The sequence below is a fragment of the Pleurodeles waltl genome, chromosome 3_1 (genome assembly GCF_031143425.1).
Source record: "Pleurodeles waltl isolate 20211129_DDA chromosome 3_1, aPleWal1.hap1.20221129, whole genome shotgun sequence".
Taxonomy (NCBI): domain Eukaryota; kingdom Metazoa; phylum Chordata; class Amphibia; order Caudata; family Salamandridae; genus Pleurodeles; species Pleurodeles waltl.
The window spans coordinates 1,691,266,068-1,691,288,193 of NC_090440.1; the positions used below are offsets into that span (position 1 = coordinate 1,691,266,068).

A 22,126-nucleotide genomic window follows, 5' to 3' on the forward strand; every position below is an offset into this window, starting at 1 on the left:
TTTTGTAAAGAAAAGTTTCAATTCTGTTAAGGACACAAAGGCGAGGATTATTCCCTTCCATCTGTTTCTCACAGTTTTCTCCCACCCTGGATATGGTTTTCTTTCTGACAAAAGATTAGGGGATATTTCATTTCATGCGAGTAAACTTTATTTATTTATTTACAAGTTCACGTTTTATGGTTATGATTTACAGTAATATAATTCGCTGTTTATAGAGGTTTTTTTCTGTTACGACAGATCATTTATTTATATTTTTCGATTCTCAGGTATGGATTCCAATAAAGGCAACTGATTCCTGTTGATTCTTGAGGTCACACTTGAGACAAAGTGCCTCAGGAGACGACTGTTTATACAGACTATGGCTCTATTTCATTGGATGATATATCATTTTTTCTGTACTTCCTTCTTAGTGGTTTCATGGGAAAGTTAGTGTTTTGTTGAACACTGCTGAAAGTATTAAATGGTAGAAAGTTAAGTATAAACCTAGCCTCCATGTCCTTAAAAGAATTGCAACTTTCCTTAACAAAACCTAGGAAATTTTACATTAAAGCTGAAAATCTGGGAAAAGTTGAACTGGGGATAAATTAAAGTTACAACTGTTAAATTTGTGAATTTCATTTTATGTGAATACACTACATTTCTCACAATTCTGCAAAATGTGATTTTGGATATATTTCTCTTGTGTGACCGATTCCAACATAAAATGTTTTGCAAAACAAGGGCCTTGCTGGCGTATTGCTCGAATTCTTTTACACGAGGTATGTCTTGTACACAAAAAGTTACCCATGATACCAGCAAGCCACATTTCACACTACAAGTAAACTATTTGCTTCATTTCACATCATTTTCACCAACGTTTGTGTTAATATTTTAATAATCGATGCCGATGCACACAATACATTCACATATAAGAACGAAGTTGCATCAGCACTATTATATTTCCACATCATAAACTCTCCATCAACAAAGGCACAAAAGTATCTGGTCAGGAAGGCTCGGAGGCCTAGGCCGGAGGTTACAGATTGGCAGGTCACAGGTGGGGTGGCGTGTAGCCGGCAGACAACCGCACGAACAAGTAGCTTAGATCAGTCCCACAGAAAGGCGCAGCAGCACAAGAATGGTCAGAGGAAACTGGCCCCAATAAAACACTTGGCCCGAGGGATGTACACATTCCCTAACACACCATAAAGTAAAATGCCATATGATATTAGGAACACTTAGCCAATCAGAACACAGCAACAGGCATCGGCCATGTGCCCCTCAGACAGGACATCTGGACATGTAGACGCTGGCCCACACTGTGTCCACGCAAGGTCGAGGCCCATCTGCATTTGTTATCAGGACCTTATTTATGACTCCTTGACAACTGTTCACAGTCTTCACCTCAAAAGGAATGCTGTAATTGTTTTACTGTACCCAAAGGAATGTATAAAACACCGCACAGAACCCATGTACTTTGAGACAGTCCTCAGACTCCGGTTCTGTAACTGTTCTCCTGGCCGTAATGTTTAATTAAACAAACTGTTCCTGTTTTGCGAGACACCTCATGTGCTCTTTTTTTTAAGGTAAATTCACATTTGAACAACATTTGCACAACAAATGTTGACATAACACCTCTAAACAAAATCACATTGAAAGATCAAAGCGATTCCCCTCAAACATAATTTCATTATATCAGAGTATTCATCTCGGATGGGTGTGTTTGTCGTGCTCCTAACTCTGCAAGTTAAGAGACCCATCTGCCTCGTCATCTAAGGTCATGTCAGGAGTGTACCATGCTCCTGCCATCCCCGCCCATAGGGGTGCTATCGGTCTGTTCCTCACCCTCTCATTTCTTCCCTCTGAAGTGCCCTTTCTTCTGCCCTTGCCCAGCAAGTGACGTCCGCTACCCATGTACTCAACCTAGGTCCATTTCTATTTTTCCAGGCCATCGCTACTCTCCTAAGGGTTAGTCCCAGTGCCAGGTCAAAAAACTTGTTCCCCCACCTTTTTTGGTGGGGGTCTGTCAAAGAGTCACAATAAGCAGATAGCTGGCCCATTATCCATCTGCCTGTCCAGGGTGCTATTGAGTATAGAGATAACTCCACCCCTCCGAAAAAGTGTTTTAACAGCGGGCATTCCCAAGTCATGTGGCAGAAGTCTGCGTCACTCAGCTGGCATTGTGGGCATGTCCCTGACGTTACTCCATATTTCCAATTAATTCTATGCAGAGTAAGATAGGTCCCAGGGATGTAGTTGTACTGGCGTGTGTTTCGTGACATTTTGCATGGTATGGCAGGATTCGGGTCCATTCAGCCTCCGTCATATGTCTGCCTATACCTGTGTCCCGCTTATGTCGCAGTCACTCCAATGATTGGTCGATCGTCCCATTAAGGGCTCTATAGAATCACGTTACCAGGAGAGATCTGCCCCAAGAGTCAGCAAAAGACTAAGATCGCAACCATAGAGGGTTCCTCGTTTCTGTCCCCAAACATTTTAGGGTGCTTATGATGGCCTCATAGGTTAAAGACTGGCCATTGACTAAGCCTGTTTGTTCTGTCAAGTCTCCAAAAGGGATCAACGTTCTTCCTTGATAAAGGTACCCCACAGTTGGGAGCCCCACCTCCGTCCACTGTTTTAGCTGTCTTGCGCTAAATGAGGAGCAGGATTCACCATGGGGAAAGCCAATTAGGGGAAGGGCCGAGCCAAAAGAGGTTCGTCGTATGTGTTCTCCTGAGGGCCCTGCAGCAGGCCGCCAAAGCAGCAGCCACCAGTATATCCGGTTTAAGGATGGCTCGTTTCTCCCGGAGCAGGCAGGCCAGGAGCCCCACCCCTCGTATAGCTCAACCACCAAGGAGCCAGTAGAGCTGGGCTGGCAAATGGTACAGCTCGAAGTCCGGTACCGCAGGCCCCCCCTTCCCAGGCGGCAGGCAGAATGTCGTCAGGGCCACCCGCTGGCGCCCTGTGTCCCACACCAAGTCTCGTAAGAGTCTGTCCAAGGAGCGAAACCAGGACGCTGGGATGACCAACAGTAGGTTGGCAAAGTTGTAGAGAAGCCTGGGGAGCATCGCCATTTTGGATTGGGCAATCCGTGCCATAATGGGGCGTTTTAACAATCGCCAAAAGGCTACTGCAGTCTTCAATGCCCGGTATACTCCACCCAGGTTTCACTTGCAAAGGTCCTTCAAGTCATGATAAATTTGGATTCCCAGATACCAAAAGGTGTGGGGCCCATTGGACATCTTTTGGGCAGGAGAGCTGGTGTGGCATCCCTTCTATCATCGGGAAGACACAGATCTTTTGTCTACTGAGTCGCAGGCCTGAGAGATAGCCAAAGTCCTCCAGCATCCAAGGTACCTGAGGCAGCACTGCGTTCCCAACGCATAGGTAAATGAGGAGGTCTTCCGCGTACAGGGAAAAAATGTGCAGGGTTCCCAATCTGATCACTCCCCACTCTCCGGCTACAGCCTGGAAGCTCTCCGCTAGCGGTTCTACAGCTATGGCAAACAATAAGGGCGAGAGGGGGCAGCCCTGTCTGGTTCCCCTACAGATTTCGTAGCTACTTGACATTGTGTGTCCCGTCTTCACTCTCACCGTGCGGCCAGAGTAGAGCAGGTTAACCCATCGTGCCCAACGCAGTCCCAGCCCCACATGCATGATCACCGCTCCTAGATAGTCCCATCGCACAGTGTCAAAGGCCTTTTCTACATCCACTGACATTATTGTAGCCTCTATCTCTAGCGGTCGCGGGCTCTCAAAGTAGGGAGTAGAGCTGCCATAGGTTATGTGATGTACTGCGCGTAGGTATAAACCTATGCTGGTCCCTATGGATGAGGGTCTTCATGTGTGGCAGCAATCTGTTAGCGAGGACCTTGCTAAGCACCTTAATGTCAGTGCTTAGCATTGATAGAGGGCGGTAGTCAGCAACCGTCGTTTCAGTCCGTTTACACGTGGGGAGAGGTATCACCAAGACCTCCCTTGTGGAAGGTGGCAACTCTCCCTTCTCATAGGCCTCTGTATACATCTCCACGAACCGAGGTGCCAGGGTTCCCGTAAATCTCTGATAAAATTCTGGTGGCCGGCTGTCTGTTACCGGGGTTTTCTTCAGTTGCAAGGGCTTTAACGGCAGTTCCCACCTCCTGAGTGCTCATCTGCACCCCTGACCTCACACCAGCTGCAGACCCTCCAGATAAGTTTGGAGCGAGTCCAGATCTGCCTGCCTTGGTGTGCTATACAAATATGTGTAGAAAGCTCTAAACTCGTCATTGATATCTGTCGGGGAATGGAGTGATGTTCCGTCTCTGGACTTCACGCGGGTTATTGGTGTGCCCCTGCTCTCTGGGCTGATCAGCCAGGCCAATAGTCTCCCGCCCTTCCCTTCTTGTATCCTGCCCAGGTATGCATTTTAATCATGGGATCTAAGGCACTCTAATGCCTTGGTGTGGGCTTCTCGTGTTTGTGCGAGTTGTTGAGTGGCCCCCAGGTCTGTCCCCAACCTTGATTCCCATCTGCGCAACTGTCTCAAGGTGGATTAGTTCTGTTTCTAATTCTTTCTTAATCCCCACAGTTTGTCCAAGGCAGTGTCCCCTGATGACCACTTAAAAGGCTTCCCACTCCATCATCCTTGAGGAGGTGGTCCCCGTGTTCAAGGAGAGATATTCTGTCATTTTAGATGCTAATGCATTTCGGAAGACCTCGTCCTCTACGGCCTTGGGGTACAGTCTCTACGTCGGTATGTCGGAAGGGTGTTCTTCCAAGATATTAGGTACGTAGGACATAGCCCGGGAGGTTTGTGGGGCAGAGCATGTAGCCTATCCTTGTGTGTACTTGGTGGAGGGGAGAGTAATGTGAAAATTCCTTACTGTGGGGGTGTTGAGTCCGCAATGCATCCTCCATGTCCCATTGATCTATCCATTGCGCCAGGCCCTTTGCCACCCTAAGTGTTGTGGCTCCCTGCAAAGGGGGAGAGGAGCGATCCCAGTCTGGATCAGAGATACTACTAAAATCCACCCCAGTAAATAGGGGCCGTCAGTGAATCGCGCCTAGCAGGCTGGAAGAGCCTGCCAAAAGAGATTCTGGTCCAGGTTAGGGACGAATACAATCCCCAAGACTATCAGTCGGCCACAGGAGCGTCACCAATACATAACGCCCCTCTTTGTCAACTTCTACTGAGATAGCTTCGAAGGGCACCCCCACATGCACCCATATCAGTGCACCTCGTGCATACACCAAGTAAGCAGTGGCAAATAGTTGCCCCGCCTGCGACTGTTATCAGCCTCTGTCTTAGTGAGGTGGGATTCTTATAGTAGTGCAAAATGGACCCCTCGCCTCTTCATGCAAGTCAATATATTATGCCATTTTGATGTAGTCCCCTTCCCCCGTATGTTCCAGGACATCAGTTTGACTGCAGTACCATTATTCAACATATTTTTGCAATGTCACCTGACTTACTTTCCCGTCCCTACCCTGTGTCACCCCCCTGCAAAAACCGCAGATAGGAAGCCCGCTTCACCTGCACCGCTGCTGTGTAATCAGGGAACATGTTGACTCTGCTGTTCTCCACAGCAAAAGGGTCCGTGTCCAGATCGGTGTCAGGGCTGAGTGTTCTCTGAACCTGGGGCTTAGGGTGTTGTTTCCCCATTGGGGGCTCTGTGCTGGTTCCATACCCACCTGGCAGGCCACAGCAGGATGCGTACTTAACGCCCATCTTGCGCTCCTACGGTGCCGACGGTCTCTCCCCCCTCCTCCGGGTTAGTTGACGGCGACAGGGGACCACCGCCCGCACCCTCCGGTCAGTGCTCTGTTCATGCACCATGGGGCCTGTCACCCTGCCTCAACTCCTGGCTGCAGGCCACAGCAGGATGTGTCTGGGGAGGGCACCCCTTGGCACCATTATCCATCTCAGTCAGCCCCCTAAGGAAGTGGGGGATTGGGAAGGTGAGCGGGGGGGGGTGTGGGGGGGGGGGGGCATTGGCGGTACTAGATAGTTTCCTCTGCAGCCCAGTCTCCTTCATGGGTCCAGTCTCCTCTGCTCCTGTGCCTAACTGGTGGGTGGGGTGGGGAGGTAGAGGAATTAGGTCCACGGTGAGCCAGCCTCTCCGTGTCACCAGGGGCTGCAGCACCAGTTCCAAATGCAAAGTGCCAGTGCACCGCTCAATCAGGCCTCCTCTCTCCACCCGGCTGGCAAGGGTGGGGGGATTCTGGTCCTGGTTAGGGACGTATACGCTCCCCAAGACTATCAGTCTACCACAGAGGCGTCACCAATACTCTTGTCAACTCTCTGAACCTGGGGCTTAGGGTGTTATTTCCTCATTGGGGGCTCTGTGCTGGTTCCGTACCCACCTGGCAGGCCACAGCAGGATGCGTACTTAACGCCCATCTTGCGCTCCTACGGTGCTGACGGTCTCTCCCCCCTCCTCCGGGTTAGTTGACGGCGACAGGGGACCACCGCCCGCACCCTCCGGTCAGTGCTCTGTTCATGCACCATGGGGCCCGTCACCCTGCCTCAACTCCTGGCTGCAGGTCCGTGGGTCTCAGGATCATCAAGGGCCGGTCCGGAGCTCTTCGTCTATGCAGCCACCTTCTTCGGCGGTTGGCTCCACCACCCAACCTCCTTCCCAGTATTAAGGGAGAAATGAGAAAACAACATCTGCCAACTAGATTATGTTGAGTGGGCAATAGACCTGACGGGACCCTGAGAGTCCGTGATAACTGCAAGATTTCACTTGATTCAATTTAAGTACCTATATCATATATGATTTACCCAGTACCACAGCAACTCTGGCGTACAAAAAGGGCTATAGAACCTACTTGTCTCAAATGAAACTTGGCTGTGGGCAATGTTCAGCGTTCTGTAAGGGACTGCACAGTCCTCTTTCCATACTGGGATTCTATTGATACCACACTCAGTGCAGTATTTGGTCAAGCAATCTGTCCCAACCCCACAATGGCTCTTCATAATGTGGTTGATGAAGAAGGGTTCACGCACACTGAAAGAACAATTGTGAGTTTGGGCCTGGTAATAGAGTGGAGATAGGCTAAGGCTCCAGCTATAGGGGCATGGAAAGCAAAATTGGACATCTGTTGTGCCAGGGAGAAGACTATATATAAGTAGCCTGGGCTGTTCCAGGAACCATGAGAGGGTATGGGGGAAATTTACAGCGATGTCAATGGAGGGTTCACTACTTCATGAGTGGTGTGTTGTCAATATGCAGATAGCTCATTATCGCCCCCCCATCCCCAGCTTAGGATTTCAATAGACAATACATGGAGTGATGAGGTTGTTACTGTTTATGTGTTTAGCATAAAACTCAATAAAACGACAATGTAAAAAAAATGGCAATTTTTATTGTGGGGAATTTGAGTTCTGCTTTATACATTGGCTCTAAAGGTTGACTCATTTGCTGAGCTTAGACCAGACTTCAAATGGTTGTTGGAGCAGGCAGGCAAATTATTTCTGTCTCTTCTGTAAATCTTTTTTAATCACTGCAAAGATGTTCTCCCTTGAAGTACCTCTTGCGTGTTCAACTGTAGCTTACAAGTGTACCATATTAGAAGCATTAGAATTTAGAGTCCAATTGGCACATCAGGTGCTGATAATGGTAGTGCCTCCTGTTAAGTTACCTAGCAGATCGTCTTCCTATGTGCATCAGGGCACAAATATTGTCCACTTGGCTGCATAACATCAGTGTGTGCTTGACTTTCTTGCCTCTCTAATTACATCTACCTAGCAAGCACATGGGCCCAAATGTTTAAGTCGTCTGGGGTCAGCTGGCTAGAGTTGGATGACATACTATTCTCCCAAATAGCAAATGCTCCAATCTATTACCAGAGTATTTTACAGGGAATTGCAATGTGGAGACCTGGAGGCAATGTCATGGAAATCTGTGTTTTTGTGCTTCGCAATGAGGTCTGTGTGTGGTCCTCCTAAGTACCGAATATTGAGCATAACACTCACTGATATAATCCCACTGATGTGATATTCCTCCTGTTTCCTGAGCCTGTCAGCCTCTACGTTTTGTACTCCTTCATTGCACCATCAATGCATTTTTTCTGAATAGCTCATCTCCAGACATCTTGTGCTTGCTTTGAAAGAATATCCAAGCTCTTGATCAAGTAGAACAATATTATTGTGTTATTGTATCTGCACTATCTTGCCTATCTCTTCTGTATGTAATACTTTCAGTGTTTTAGACAGTTCCAGCACACTTTTGTGCTTGACACTACACTTTCTCCTCCAGTGCCCATCGTCATGTGATTTTTAATTCCTCTGTGTTGCTACTGCACCATGGGTGTGATGCATATGTGGTGATGGTTACTGTGAGAGTTGGTTGCTCTGTCTCTCGTCAAGTTATCAATTGTCCACCATTTTAATTATTTCTCTAGTTTGCCAATTACAACCACTAGAATGTTAATCCTGTGTCACTTGTGACCCCTGGGTCATCAGCCACTCTTGTAAGGCTCTTACAATTTATTAAAAAAGTAACTGAATTGCTTTTTCATTATAAACAGATAAAATAAGTGTTGCAACTCTCGTCTATAAGGGGAAAGCTTTAGCTTTCTTCAAATCTAAATCTGCATTTGGAATGGGTAGGGTGCTTATTTCTCCATATTTCCTGAGAACCCGGATGAGGATGTTGTTTCTGTCACCTGTCCATGGTTTTGGAATTGCTTTAACAAATTCACCTTGACCAATAATCGGCAAAGAAAGAGTATGTGTCAATTACCTGCTGCCTCATGAGTGCTGGTAGCACTGTTAGGCATTTGTATACACTCCTGGTGCTTACTTTATTACATAGGGCAAGATGTTGGACTGACAATAATGACAATCCCCAGTCACAAACTAGAGGTATTTCCTGTGTTTTTTGTTCATAGTCCAGAGGTAGGCATCTTTCAGATCTATTGTTCCTATGGAGTCTCTCTCTTTCAGCATTGTTATCACTTCCTCAAGTGTTGTCATACTGAATTTGTGTTTTTAGAAATGTTGTTCAAGAGCCTTACGTCTATTGGAATCAGAAATAAACAGAGTAAACACCTTGAGTGCGATCATTTTTAAAACATTTAGCCACTGCTCCTTTTCTTAGGGTATCTACGACTTCTTGTTGCAGAACTTTAGGTAGACTGCTTTGCACTTCTGCTTTTACAGTGAAATACTGGGAGGTATCCTGTTCACCTCTATATTACATCCAGGTTGTATAATATTTAAGATGCACATACCAGTGATTATTTTCTCCTACTCTTAAAGAACCCCCGCAGTCTGGGAGATCTATGGGAGATCACCTATCTGTTTCTTTGGCCAGAGTCACACGCGGTGTGCCCATTTCCTCTCCCTCCAGCTCACAAGAGCTGCCACAGTGAGGTTGTGAACTAGGAACCTGACCCATGTCCACTATGAAATGGTTACTGCTGAAAGAATGAACACCTTAACTCCTTTCTACTGCTTGTGTTTCTGCAAGACCTCATTGCTTATAGGGCTCCTGTTGCCCTTGCAATGTAATTATCCTTGTTCATCCTTAATGACTCACCTACCTCTGCACCAAACAGATTTTCTCCTGTGAAGGAGGTATTGATTACATTCAGCTGTACCTCAAGGTTGTACCCTGAAATCTGGATCCAAGCATGTCTTTTCATTAATATGAAAGTCAACAATTGCCTACTCGCTGTGCCCACAACATCTAAGAATGATTTTAGGCATGTATTTGACATGGTCTTTCCCCATTTTGGAGGACAATGTCTAACCTCTTTGAATATACCTCCAGCAAATGCTGCATGAGTTCCTCAATCTCCTCCCACTGTTGGTGTCCTTTATCTGTTCGCAAAGTAAAAGAGATGGCTATTTTTCATTGTGTAGCTGCTCCTCTTGCCATCTTTCGGCCTACCGACTCCAGCCTTTTTCTATCTTTATTTAGTGGTGGTCCTACGGAAGATGATGCATTAGCCCTCCCACTGACCATCGCCAATATGTCACCCTCAACAATTGCCTTACAGTGAAAGCTGTGGCTGATATAGATCAAACATTTCCTCAGTCATTAAAATAATTGATTGGGCCACAAGAAGGTTGACCATGGGGTAAAAGGTTGTCGTCTCGATGGTATCAAATCCTTAAGGGCATCCTACAAGCAGCAGCACACCTCATCAAGGGACTGAAGACATAGGACCACATAACTTCCATCCTTGATTGAATTCCACTCACTGTGCTTGCTAGCCTGTACGATCTTCAAAATAGACATCACAACAGGCAGCTCTGCCTGTGAGGAAACAGGCTCTTTGCAGGTCTCACCCCACATTTTGCCCTCATTTTGACTACTAAACACTGTGGGGTTCTGAAGTGCAACGGCCCTGCTAACTGGGATTCGGTGCATGTGCTCAGACCCTTCGAAGGTTGATTGGCTTATACCCAATGGGTATAGCTTAGCTTACTTGTAAGTCCCTAGTATATAGTACCAGGGATATCTAGAGCGTATAAGTTAAAGTGTCACTTGTGGACTGCAGCACTAGATGTGCCACCACGAGTATGACAAAGTAAGACATGTCTCTCAGACTGCCACTGCAGACTGGTGGGACAGTACAAAACTGCTACCTCGAACTTGTCGTTTAAGGCAATGACAAAGCCCAAACTTCCTTCAATTTTTTTAATATGTGCAAGTCACCCTTACAACAGGCCTATTGAGTCCTACTGGAGGGGGCAGCATATTGAAAGGTAGAACATGTTTGAAATCTATAAACCAGTAACTGGAGGAGAATTTGGTAGCCCCATTGGCAAGTACAGAGTTACAGGCTGACAACTCCGCTGTGAAAGTTTCTGAAATGGAGTACCAAAGTTGGTACTTCAAGGTATTAAACAACTTGTTACATTAAGCCTGACTTGATGCCCAAGTCGAAAGTAAAGTAACTTGCTGCCAAATGCAACTTTTAGAAACTTGCCACTCTGTTACCCAGTTTTCCAGTGGCCATTTGCTGAGGGTCGCCACGAGACAGCCTTCTTACTTCTGAGCAGACATGTAAATGGTTTCCAGGACATGCATCAATAAAGGCCTGTCAGTGGAGGAGGTGTTACCTCCTCCTGACAGGAAGCCACACGGGGTGTTAGCCCAAAAGATGAGCTTCAAAGGTGAAGCCGCCTTTGTAGCGCAAATGGTGAACCAACTATAGAGGGGATGCTCTTTTGTTTGGGAAGACAGGTTAACATCTGGGGCAGAGAGGGGGAAACACTGGTCACACCTCCAGGGACGGCTACCAAGCACCACACCAACATCTTGGGAGTGGGCAGAATAGACCATTCTTGAATAGCTAGATGCCACAGTCCGTACAAGCGCAGAAAAGAAAAGCAAGGCAACAGGCCTTCTCTGTCTGCACACAGGACCTGGAATGACATCCTTGTATCTATGAGGTCTCCCCCGAACTTGCTCCAATTTAGGAAGCAGCTGAAGACACTCCTTTTTAAAAATAACTACATCATGATGCACCTACAGTCTTCTGCCACTTTCAGAAACTAGCATAACCTCAAACCACAAGTTGATTGTCTCTCTGCTTTGAATCTTAAACAGTGCTCAGATTACCTTTGGCTAGTCCCACTCTGTATACATACTATACACAAACATACATCCAAGAGTCACACTTAAGTAGGCAGGGTCCTGCTATGTGGCCTTTTAATTGTATTCTAACCTTGGGATACTGCCTATTAAGAAGCTGACTCCTTGAATGGCTCTCCACGGTTATAATAACTATTCAACAGCACTGGTTTTGATTGGTTTCTTTACTATGTAGGTAGAATTTTTTCTAATATGAAACAAGACTGTTTCTCTTCTAACTGGACCCCATATAAGTATGCTGCTCTTTCAACTATAGCACGATATAAAGCACGGCCTTTTATTGTCCACTTTGGAAAGGATTCAAAATTTCTTTAGAGTCTCATCAAACTCCTTTAAATTCCGTAGCACTATTTTGGCCTCACTTTCTGACAACAAGTGCCTTTTCTTGATGTCGGGCGTCTAGCATTATTTTATTAGGGTGGAATGAATTAGCCTATGATGAAGCATACCACAAAAGTGTGGGTGACGCTTTCTTTTCCATTATGAACAAGGATATTTCCCTCTGACCCTTCTCTAACAATTAGGATTGGTTTATACAGTGTGTCATCACATCTGGTTTGTGGCCCATCTTTTCTTCCTCTCACCAGAAGTCTTTGGTCAACAGTTCCTGAATGTGAGCCTGCCCAACACTCCATGGATGCATCCATCGTTATACCTACTTTGGCCAATGAAGGATGGCATGTGAGGCCTGTGTTCAGCTTACTGGAAAACCTCCACTACAGCAGCAACTGTTTGAGCAGCCTTGTGATTTGGACCATGTTTTCCCAAAAGTCATCTACATGCTTCCATCGACTTTCCAGTTCTTAATGACCGAGTATCATCTGAAGTCTGCAAAAGAATATTAGATCTAAGCAGGACAACATCAGGCCCTGCAGAGATTTGTATTATCTGACTATGACTGAAAGCTTGGCTGAGGTCTTCACCATAGCTTGAAGGATCACTGCTCTGTCCCGCGAAGGAAACATCTTTCCCCAACTGTGTTTGTGCCCAGTCTAACTCACAAAAACTGACGTTTCGTCCCTGGTTCCAGAGATAAATTGTCAATGTTTTGTGTCACTTGTAAGTCGTGAAACAGATTGATGCAGGCAGCAGACAAAGTCTTTGCCTCTTCCCTTAATAAACCCTTTATGAGCCAGTAATCGAAGTGCAGGTTTACTTGGTACCCCATTATCTTAGGAAGGCTACAACTGGTGCTAGGCATTTGCTGAAAATCAAAGGGTTCAGACTTCAGATCGATAGAAAACATCTTTAACTGATGGTGGTGCTCCATCACTGAAAAGAGACCGTACTTCCATTGTTTCCCCAGTACTGAGTTGTGGAAATAGACATGCTGAAGGTCAGGTAATCTGCTTCCTGAAGCAGCAGGAGGATTTTCTGGAGCATTATCATGCAAACAGACTGTCTTTAGGAACTTCATCAGCTCAGAGGTCTAGAACAGCCCTCCATTATCCCCTTTTATTTTTTATCAAAATAGAATCTGGAATAAAATCCCTGGTTTCTCTGGAATCTTGCAACCATCTTTATCACTCCCTTGAGGAGAAGGAGGACAATTTCCCGTTATAGCTCCCACAAGAGATGATGATGCTCCCTTGTACTGCCTTCATGGAAATGCTTGCTGGTGCACTTTTGATAGAATCATCCACAGGTGAGGGGGGGGATCAATTTGGAATGGGGCATTTTTTTTCTCCAGCAAATAGAATGCCAACCTCCTCTCTCTGTACTTCACGATCTTGGGAAGAAAGGTTTTACAGATGTCGCAGTGTGAAGCCTTGTGCATTGGATAAAGCAATTTTATACACTGCTCATGTGAGTCACAAGTATAGATCTTTTTCTGTCCATAGGTGAAGCCAGATTTGAAAAGAGATTATTTCTCTCTTTCAACCATGATAAGTGACAGAGGAAAGGTTTCCGTGAGCAAGAAAACTAAGATTGCCCACTAAACCCCCCCAAAACAACTTACAGTAAAATGAAAGTTCATATTCGGTGTAGACCACGAAAATAACAGGATAAGGTCATAGAGTTGTTCGAGCAGAGCACTTCTTTGGGACACCTTCATACATGACGTGCAGTAAAAATGTGAGCTAGGGTGGCCTTCAGGAGGAAAATAACCAAGCACTCCCACTGCACTGGCTGAAGTCTGGGTTGTTTCAAATAAGGTGAATGTACTACTGACAAACACCGTGGTTGAGAACTATGGCCATTTTAACATTGTTCATAGTTATTCAAAGGTACCAGCCTGGTGACAGTGAGTGATCCAACATGTGAATATATAAAAGATCCAATGCTGGGGAAGAAGGAAGGAAGAAAATTTCAAACCCAATGTCTACAGGGCAGAATAATCTACAGCATGCAAATCTAGAGGACAGTCATGTGGCAAAACTAGGATAACAAGTAAGGAACATCGATATCCTGGGAGCTTCAAACATATTAACAGAAAATAGAACAGCAGGCTTGTCCTCTAAACACTGAAAAGGAGGAATCAGGAGAACACATAATTTTCATAAATTGATGTGTGTCAACCTTTAGAGTTCAAACAAAACTGCTTGGCAAAATTATGAGCTGATGCCCATGTGGCCACACTGCATATATTAGTTATAGGGATACATCACACAGGAGCAGCCTTGTCTGCATGATCTGGAATGGGCATTTAGCCCACCGAGAATTGGTCGTTTGCCTTTGTGGTAGTAGGCAGTGGCATATTACTATCAATCTAGCAATTAACTGATTAGAGACAGCTAGCTAGGAATTATGATTACATAGTTACGAAAGAGTTCTTCTGTTTTCCTAATATTTTTTGTGTTTGGCCAAATGCCATCCCAGAGATCTTTATACACCTTTCATCTGGAAAAAAGGCTTTAAAGAAGATTGGAGAGGAAGCATTTAATTAATGTGAAAGCCCTGGATTACACCCATGAGGAAAAGTGGGAGTCCTCTAGAAGACCTTATTACTATTGAAAACACTAAAAGTTTTCAATGAGCCACAAGCACGCATCTCACTCACCCTATGATGAAAAGGGGTCTAAGTTACTTTCAAGACTTGCAGGCGAGGGTAGATGTGTGCATTTCTTTTCAAGATTTGTATAGGTCTATAATAAAGTTCCCCAAGTAGGAGCAAGTTCCTCACTAGATGAAAGGTTTTCTGTAAAGCCGTTAAAAAAAAAAAAATCCATGTTCAATAGGGAAAAAGCATGTGCGAGAAGGATATTTTCTATAAGCTGTTAAATATTTTTGTGAAGTAAAAGATAAACTAATAGCATTTAGACTACTCTTTCTTTACCCGTCATTAGAAATACTCCTTTCTGTGAACGCTGCGGGTGTACACACTAACAATGCTGGCTCTTCTTGACTTTGCAATAAATTGCAGTAAACTTAATCTGCTCCCCTTACCTCTGTAGGTACTTGCTGTAACACTGTAGCTCCTGTAAAGCTTGCTTTGCAGTTTGGAATATTTCTTCCTCCAGGAAAAGAAAAGTCAATTCATGAGACACCTGCTGTGAACAGCGAGCAACCCGTTGCCTCCTGTCTTCTTCACACGCAGAACTGAGGGCAAAGGGATAAGTGCAATTAAATGTAATTCGGTGGGAGGGAGTGGGCAGTGGGGTGAGGAAGAAAAATGAATAAATGGTATGGGATCAGCATTAACCAGGATGAACAGAGGGAATCTATGTAAACATTACTGAAAAATGTAACACGAAACAACTGCAACATGAATAACTACATCAAAAACATCTCAGATGTGAATTCAATGCTGAAAGATATGCAACATGTTGAAAAAAAAATGAAAAATCAACTAAAGCAAAAAAAATACCACATAGCCACACTAACAACCGTCTCTGTCTTCACAAGCCACTGAAAGTCAAACTGGAAATGTAGTCACCCACCATTGTTCCAAAACTCACAAACTAACCCGCTCAATCCTTCTATTGAAATAGAAGCCTTAATTTAAATTGATTTTTTATGAATCCATTTTTTGTTAGTTTTTTATGTTTTTAGTTTTTATAAATTAACAGTCGGAGAAATAAGTGTGAGAAATAAGTACTCAGCGATAGGGACAAAGACCCAGGAGCAGTAAAGAAGGAGATATGCACTGTACTCTGTAAGCACCTGTCCATAGCTGGTAGTGCTGTATGTGCAAATGCTCTCCATACTTCTGCTATCTAGAGTTGAACATGGACGTTTGCAAGTTGTATTTTGTTCTAAGAACTTTTGGTCATAAGATAAGAAACAAAAACAATTTGCGAATGTCCAGTGAAACACTAGATGGAAGGAATGAGAAGAGCATGAGTATGTACAGCCCCACAAGCTATTGAAATAAATTGACATGGAGGATGGGCAGCTGATAAATAAATGCAAAGTAATTGCAATTGGTATTAATATGAGAGGTGGAAGATGAATAAATTCAATGAGAAGAGCAATAACCAGGAATGAAGGCAGCGTTACAGCAAAATGTATTTATCTTTGGTAATTATGTTTCTGAGGTACGATCTTCTTGCAGTGTCCTCACTTTTGAAACACTTCCCAATTATCAAACCAGTCTCAAAAAGATTTTCCCAGCAGAAGCCACAAGGCTCCACACCCTGTGTATAAAAAGGGTCTGATGGCAGTTCCGGTTCCTTTTTCCTGGCCCCAGAAGGTGCGCAGAGCAACCAAGTGATCATCAATGACAGCCATAACAGCCCAAATACATACTCTATCCTTCCATTACTCTAGCCAATCCAGCTAACAAACTCACATATCACCCGTTCAAATGAACTCATACTAATACTGTGCTCATATTTCCCTACACTAATCCACCACTAATTCCTCTTGGGTTCCGGAGTAGCGTGCTAGCCGAAAAACACTCCTCGTCTCGGGGAATTAGGCTCTATATAAATACTATTAAAATACAATACCTTACAGAGTTGCATGTATTTTTAAAGCACAATATTACCCTTGAGGGTATCCTTGCATTCTGCAGGGGAGTTTGGCTAGCCATGAGGGGACTTACACGAATAGTCAAGTCTTAAGCTTCTTGCAGAATTCAAGAAGAGGGGGGATACTTTGACGTGGAATGGGAGGTCATTCCATGCTTTAGGAGCGAGGTACAAGAAAGTTGACCTCGTAATCTGTTTTTATGTATGCCAATGAGAGTGTGCCAGTAACAGTCCGGATGAGCGGAGATGCCTGGAGGGTTGGTAGAAATATAAGGAGCTGTTCAGGTAGGCTGGGAATATGTTATGAAGTGCTTTGTATGTGTGGGTGAGGAGCTTGAAATGTGTACACTAGTGCATGGAGAGCCAGTAGAGGTCTCTCACGTGAGGGGTCATATGGGTCAGGATTGAGAGATTATGGATGAGTCTGGCCACTGCCTTCTAGGCAGTCCATAGTCTTTTCATGAGTTGCTAAGTAATTCCTGCATAGAGAGCATTCCAGTTATCTAGTATGCTGGTGATGACAGCTTGGGTGATGGTATTTCAAGTGTTGTTTGGTAACCATTTTATTTTTTTCAGCATCTTCAGGATGTGGAAGCAGGATGTGGCAATTGAGCTGACCTGGGCAGACATGTCCAGCTTGTTGTCAATGATGATTCTGAGAAACCATGCTTGTGAGCTGGGGGCAGGGGTGTATCCTAGTTTATATGCCACCCGACTGAGTCCCACAGGAGGCATATTTTTCGAAAATCACATCCTGGTTTTGCCCGTTTTGCGCTTAAGGCAGTAGATCTTCATCTAGGTGGCCACTTCAGTCATGCATTTGAAGTTGTTCCTTGTCGCTGGTTATGGAAAGTACACTTGTTGGCATGGTTCTCCCCACTTTTTGCCTGATACTGATGCCAACTTTGAGAGTGTGCTGGGATCCTGCTAACCAGGCCCCAGCACCAGTTCTTTCCCAAAATCTTTACCTTTGTTTACACAATTGGCACACCCCTAGCACCAAGATAAGTCCCTTGTAAAAGGTACCTATGGAACCAAGGGCCCTGTGGCCAGCAAAGGTCCCTAAGGGCTGCAGCATGTATTATGCCACCCTAGGGGACCCCTCACCAAGCACATACACACTGTCTTTGCAGCTTATGTGTGCTGGTGGGGAGAAAAAGGCCAAGTTGACATGGCAGCCCTCTCAGGGTGCCATGCCCACAGACCACTGCCTGGGGCATAGGTAAGTCAACCCTCTAGCAGGCCTTACAGCCCTAAGGCAGGGTGCACTATACCACAGGTGAGGGCATAGCTGTATGAGCAATATGCCTCTACAGTGACTAAGTCCATTCTTATGGGAGTTTGTCATTACAAACTCCACAGCTCCATAATGGCTTCGCTGAATACTGGGAAGTTTGGTATTAGACCTCTCAGCACAATAAAACCACACTGTGGCCAGTGTTGGATTTATTGAACAATGCACCCAGAGTGCATATTAGAGATGCCCCATGTATTTCACCCAATCCTTTAGTGCAGAACGGACTAGTCTGTGCCAGCCTTCCACTAACAGATGAGTTTCTGGCCACATGGGGTGAGAGGCTTTGTGCTCTCGGTGGCCAGAAACAAACCCTGCACTGGGTGGAGGTGCTTCACACCTCCCCCATGCAGGAACTGTACCACCTTGCGGAGTGCCTCAAAGGCTCAGGCCTCTTGTTACAGTGCCCCAGGGCACCCCACCTAGTGGAGTTGCCCGCCCCCTGACAAAGCCCTACTTTTGGTGGCAAGTCCAACAGGAAGATTAGGGAAAGCAGGAAGGTGGGACCATCCCAGCTGGGACCACCCCTGAGGTGTCCAGAGCTGAGGTGACCCCTCCCTGCAGAATCCTTCATCTTAGTTTGGAGGAAAGGGACCAATGGGGTTAGGTTTGTGTACCCCTCCCCAAAGGGAGTGGACACAAGAAGGGTGTAGCCACGCTCAGGGTCAGTAGCCATTGGCTACTGCCCTCTGACCCCTGTAACGCCCCTAAATCCAGGAGTTAAGGGCTCCCCTGAACCCAAGTATTCAGCTTCCTGGAAACCTGACAAGAAAGGACTGCTAAGCTGAACCTCCAGCAGAGAAGAAGGAAGACAAAAACTGACTTGGCACCAGCCCTGCCGGCCTGTCTCCTGCTTCAAAGAACCTGCAAAAGAGAGCAGTGCGTCCTGCAGGTCCAGCAAACTCCGCCAAGCCTCCAGAGGACTGCCTGCATCACAGAGGACAAAGAACTCCTGTGGACAGCAGCCGTGTCCAAGAAGAAACTACATCTAAAGACTCCAGAACCTCCCCGGATCCACGAGTCCTGACCTCTCTGCCCCTGACGCCCACGGCCTATGTCCAGGTGGCCCAAACGGCTAGAGAGGATCCCCAGGTGATTCCGAGCAAGTGCCCACCCTGGGTTGACCTCTCCTGTCCCCCACAACGATGCCTTCAGTGTGAATCCACAGGACCCCCCTGACTGCGAAAGCTCAGAACAAAGATATCTAACACCAACAGGTACACTGCACCCGAAGCCCCAGGCCTAGAAGAAGCCAACCTCCGGTGCAGCAACGTTCAGCAGGCAGCCCGCCTAGTTGTCCAGCCTGTGGTTTAACGGAACCGACCCCCTGGACTCAGCCTGCAGCACCTAAGTGACCCCCAGGTCACCTCATAGGAAAGCACTGGGAGCCCGGTGCTCTGTTTGCACACTGCACCCAGCCACATTGTACTTCTGACGGTGTGAGTTTGGTGCCTAATTGTGGCCCCCACCGGTGCTCCTCTTAACCCATCAGGTCTGCCCTCCGAAGATGCAGGTACTTACCTGCCAGTAGCTCTGAATCTGAGTGCCCCAGTCTCCATAGGAGCCCATGTTAAACTTGCCTCAACTTTGACCTATGCACCCAGCCAGCCCGTTTTCTAGTGGTGGGTGTTTGGGGTTAACTTGAACCCCAACCAATGGACATACTAACCCCCAGAGACTGGAACTGTAAGTGCTGTACTTACCTGCAAAACATAGTAACTTTTCTTCCCTCCAGGAATTGTTCTGAAAATTGCACTGTCAACTTTTAAAACAGATTGTTGCCATTTATTCAAAAACTGTATAATCTTCCAATTCCAATCAAAGTGGTATTGATACACATGACTACTTATTCATTTATGTACTTACCTGCAACTTGAATCTGGTGGTTCTAGAAATAAGTTAACAAAAGTTATTTTTGCTATATAAAAACAATTAGTCTGGAGTTAAGTCATTGTGTGTGTGCTTCTTCTATTGTCTGCGTGGGTACAACAAATGCTTTGCACTGCCCTCTGATAAGGCTAACTGCTCGACCTCACTCCCACAAAAGAGAGCAATAGTATATCTACTTTAACCTCTGTTAAGTCTCTGGGGAACCCCTGGACTCTGTACACACTATAACTCATTCTGATATAGTATATACAGAGGAAGCTTCCTACACTGATGTTCTGTCTGAGAGGGACAGTAGCAGTTGCGTCTCATCGGCGTAGGTGATTAAGTCTGTGTTGTGTGCTTGAAAAACAGGAAGGAGCCCTAAGGAAGGTTTACCAAATATATGCGGAGATGAAAATGTGGCTGCACTGTACACGCCAGCCACTGAAGCACCACTGGTGAGATGTGTATGAAGCCAGTGACCTAGTTGAATGGATAGGAATTCTCTCTGAAGGGCTTTTCATGGCCAAGGCTTAGAAGAGCTTGATGAATAGGATGAACCAGCGTGAGATAGTGTGCTTGTTCGCCACGTAGCCATTCATGGCTCCAGAAAAGTTGTGAAAGAGCTGGTCACTCCCCCTCCCCCCACCATCTTATCGACTGCAGCTGATGTAGTAAAAGATCAACCTGTCCAAGTAAAAAAGAAAAACTGTAAAAGGTGGATGAACTTAAAGGTTCTAAGGTTCTTCAACCCTATATTCAGAAGTTATTGTAACTGACAATACTTTCTTCAAAGAAAGACGGTGAACTCCACAACTGAGCATCTGCTCAAAAGGAGATGTCATAAAGGAAGTCAACACAAGATTTAAATTCCACTAAGAAACAATCAATGAAGCAGAAAAAAACGAGTAGAGCAAACTTTTCAGGAAAAAAACACACCACTAAAGGTGACCAAAACAATGAAGGCTGATCAGAGAGGCACATGAAAGACGAGAGGGCAGCCAGGTAACCCTTCTCTGTAGCAACTGCCAGCTTCCAGACAGAGTGCAAGACAGAGTGTGAAACACAGTAAGACAGAATGTGAAACCCAACACAGCATATAGAAGTGGTTTAAAGGGATCCAAGCCTTCTGACTACACAATTGCACAAATTTGTTCCAACAATGCAGATAGATGGATTTGTAATGGGTCCCCTGGCAGCGATGACAACATTTGCAATTTTATCAGGGAAGCTGGTAAAGCTCAACCACCACATGTGAAGCAAGTTAAGAACCGGGGAGGACCAAGCCATCCCGCTGCAAGAGCAGGTATGCCGTAAGCAGGTACAGAAGAGGTGCTGAATGCAGAGCTGAAACAGATATAGGTACCAGATCCTCCGTCCCTAATTCAGAGCAAGAAGAATCCGTGAAAGCTTCTACAGCAAGCCCTGAGACTGGCTAAACCTGCAGTGCGCCATTCACAGGGAAGTGTGTGGCACAAAACTGAGGACACTTCCTAATCTGGGGAGTGATGAAGAGATCCGCACATCAGCATCTCAATCTGGAGAAGACTGTTTCTGTCACTTCGGGGTAATGTTCGCATTTGAAGTCCTCCAGTGAATGGAAACAGAGCACCCGCTCTCATGCTAAGGGGCCCTGCCAGATGAGCTGCCTTGTCTGTTGAAATAACAGCCAATGGTAGTGCTATTTGAAAGGATATGAGCGGCACTCCCAGATAATGAAGGGAGAAATGCGTTCAAGACAAGGAAGACTTCCTGCAGCTCAAGCATATTTATGTGCCAATAGTGCTTCAAAGAGAAAAAGGTCTGCGAGGCCAGTGAGGATGTTTCCATGACCATGGTAGACTGTATTAGCAAAGAGCTCAACAGATGATCTACCTTAAAGTTTGAGGGGTCCATCCACCACTGGATGTCTGGGTTAACACAGCGGTAGATCAGCAATTGAGCTTACAGATTCCCTTGGTGTTGGAGTACCTCATCTCTCATCTGACATGCAGGTCCAACAAGGACTGAGAAGACGCAGACCAGAAAGACTGGGTCATGCTTTGATCCAAAATCTAAAATTCATCTTTAGAAGACTTAAAAACCTCTGTGCTACACTTGAGATGGGACTTGGGGCAATTTTGGTACAGCCCAAGTCACGGAGAGGTTATCTTGTGCCAAAGATGTTCCATGGTAAGTGACCTCTGCCTTCACTAGAGCATATGGCACGTATGTAGCATGGCATGTAATGGTTGCATGTAAAGAAGAGGATCCATTTTAACACACTGATGCAAAATGTGGTCTATGGCTCAGCACTTGAGAGTTGTGCATAGACTGGAGATTTACAATCCTACCACAGAAAACAAAATTCACCCTCCATTTCTGTATATAAAACAGTTATGGACACATTATTAATTCTGCTGATAATAACGGTCATTATGCTGGTGACTTCACCAGGGTGTATAGATGGTTAAGTCCCCATTGATGTGGTAAAGGTGTAA

General features: G+C 45.6%; 1 protein-coding gene across 1 annotated transcript in view; it reads right to left on the minus strand.

Moving 5' to 3' along the window:
- The window catches only part of MCM3AP (minichromosome maintenance complex component 3 associated protein), a 619,735-nt gene that overhangs the window by 294,801 nt on the left and 302,808 nt on the right, over window positions 1-22,126 (minus strand). The window contains exon 17 of the mRNA XM_069225490.1: window positions 14,958-15,110. Within this exon, the coding sequence (XP_069081591.1) occupies window positions 14,958-15,110 (153 nt within the window). The remainder of the gene's footprint in view (window positions 1-14,957; window positions 15,111-22,126) is intronic.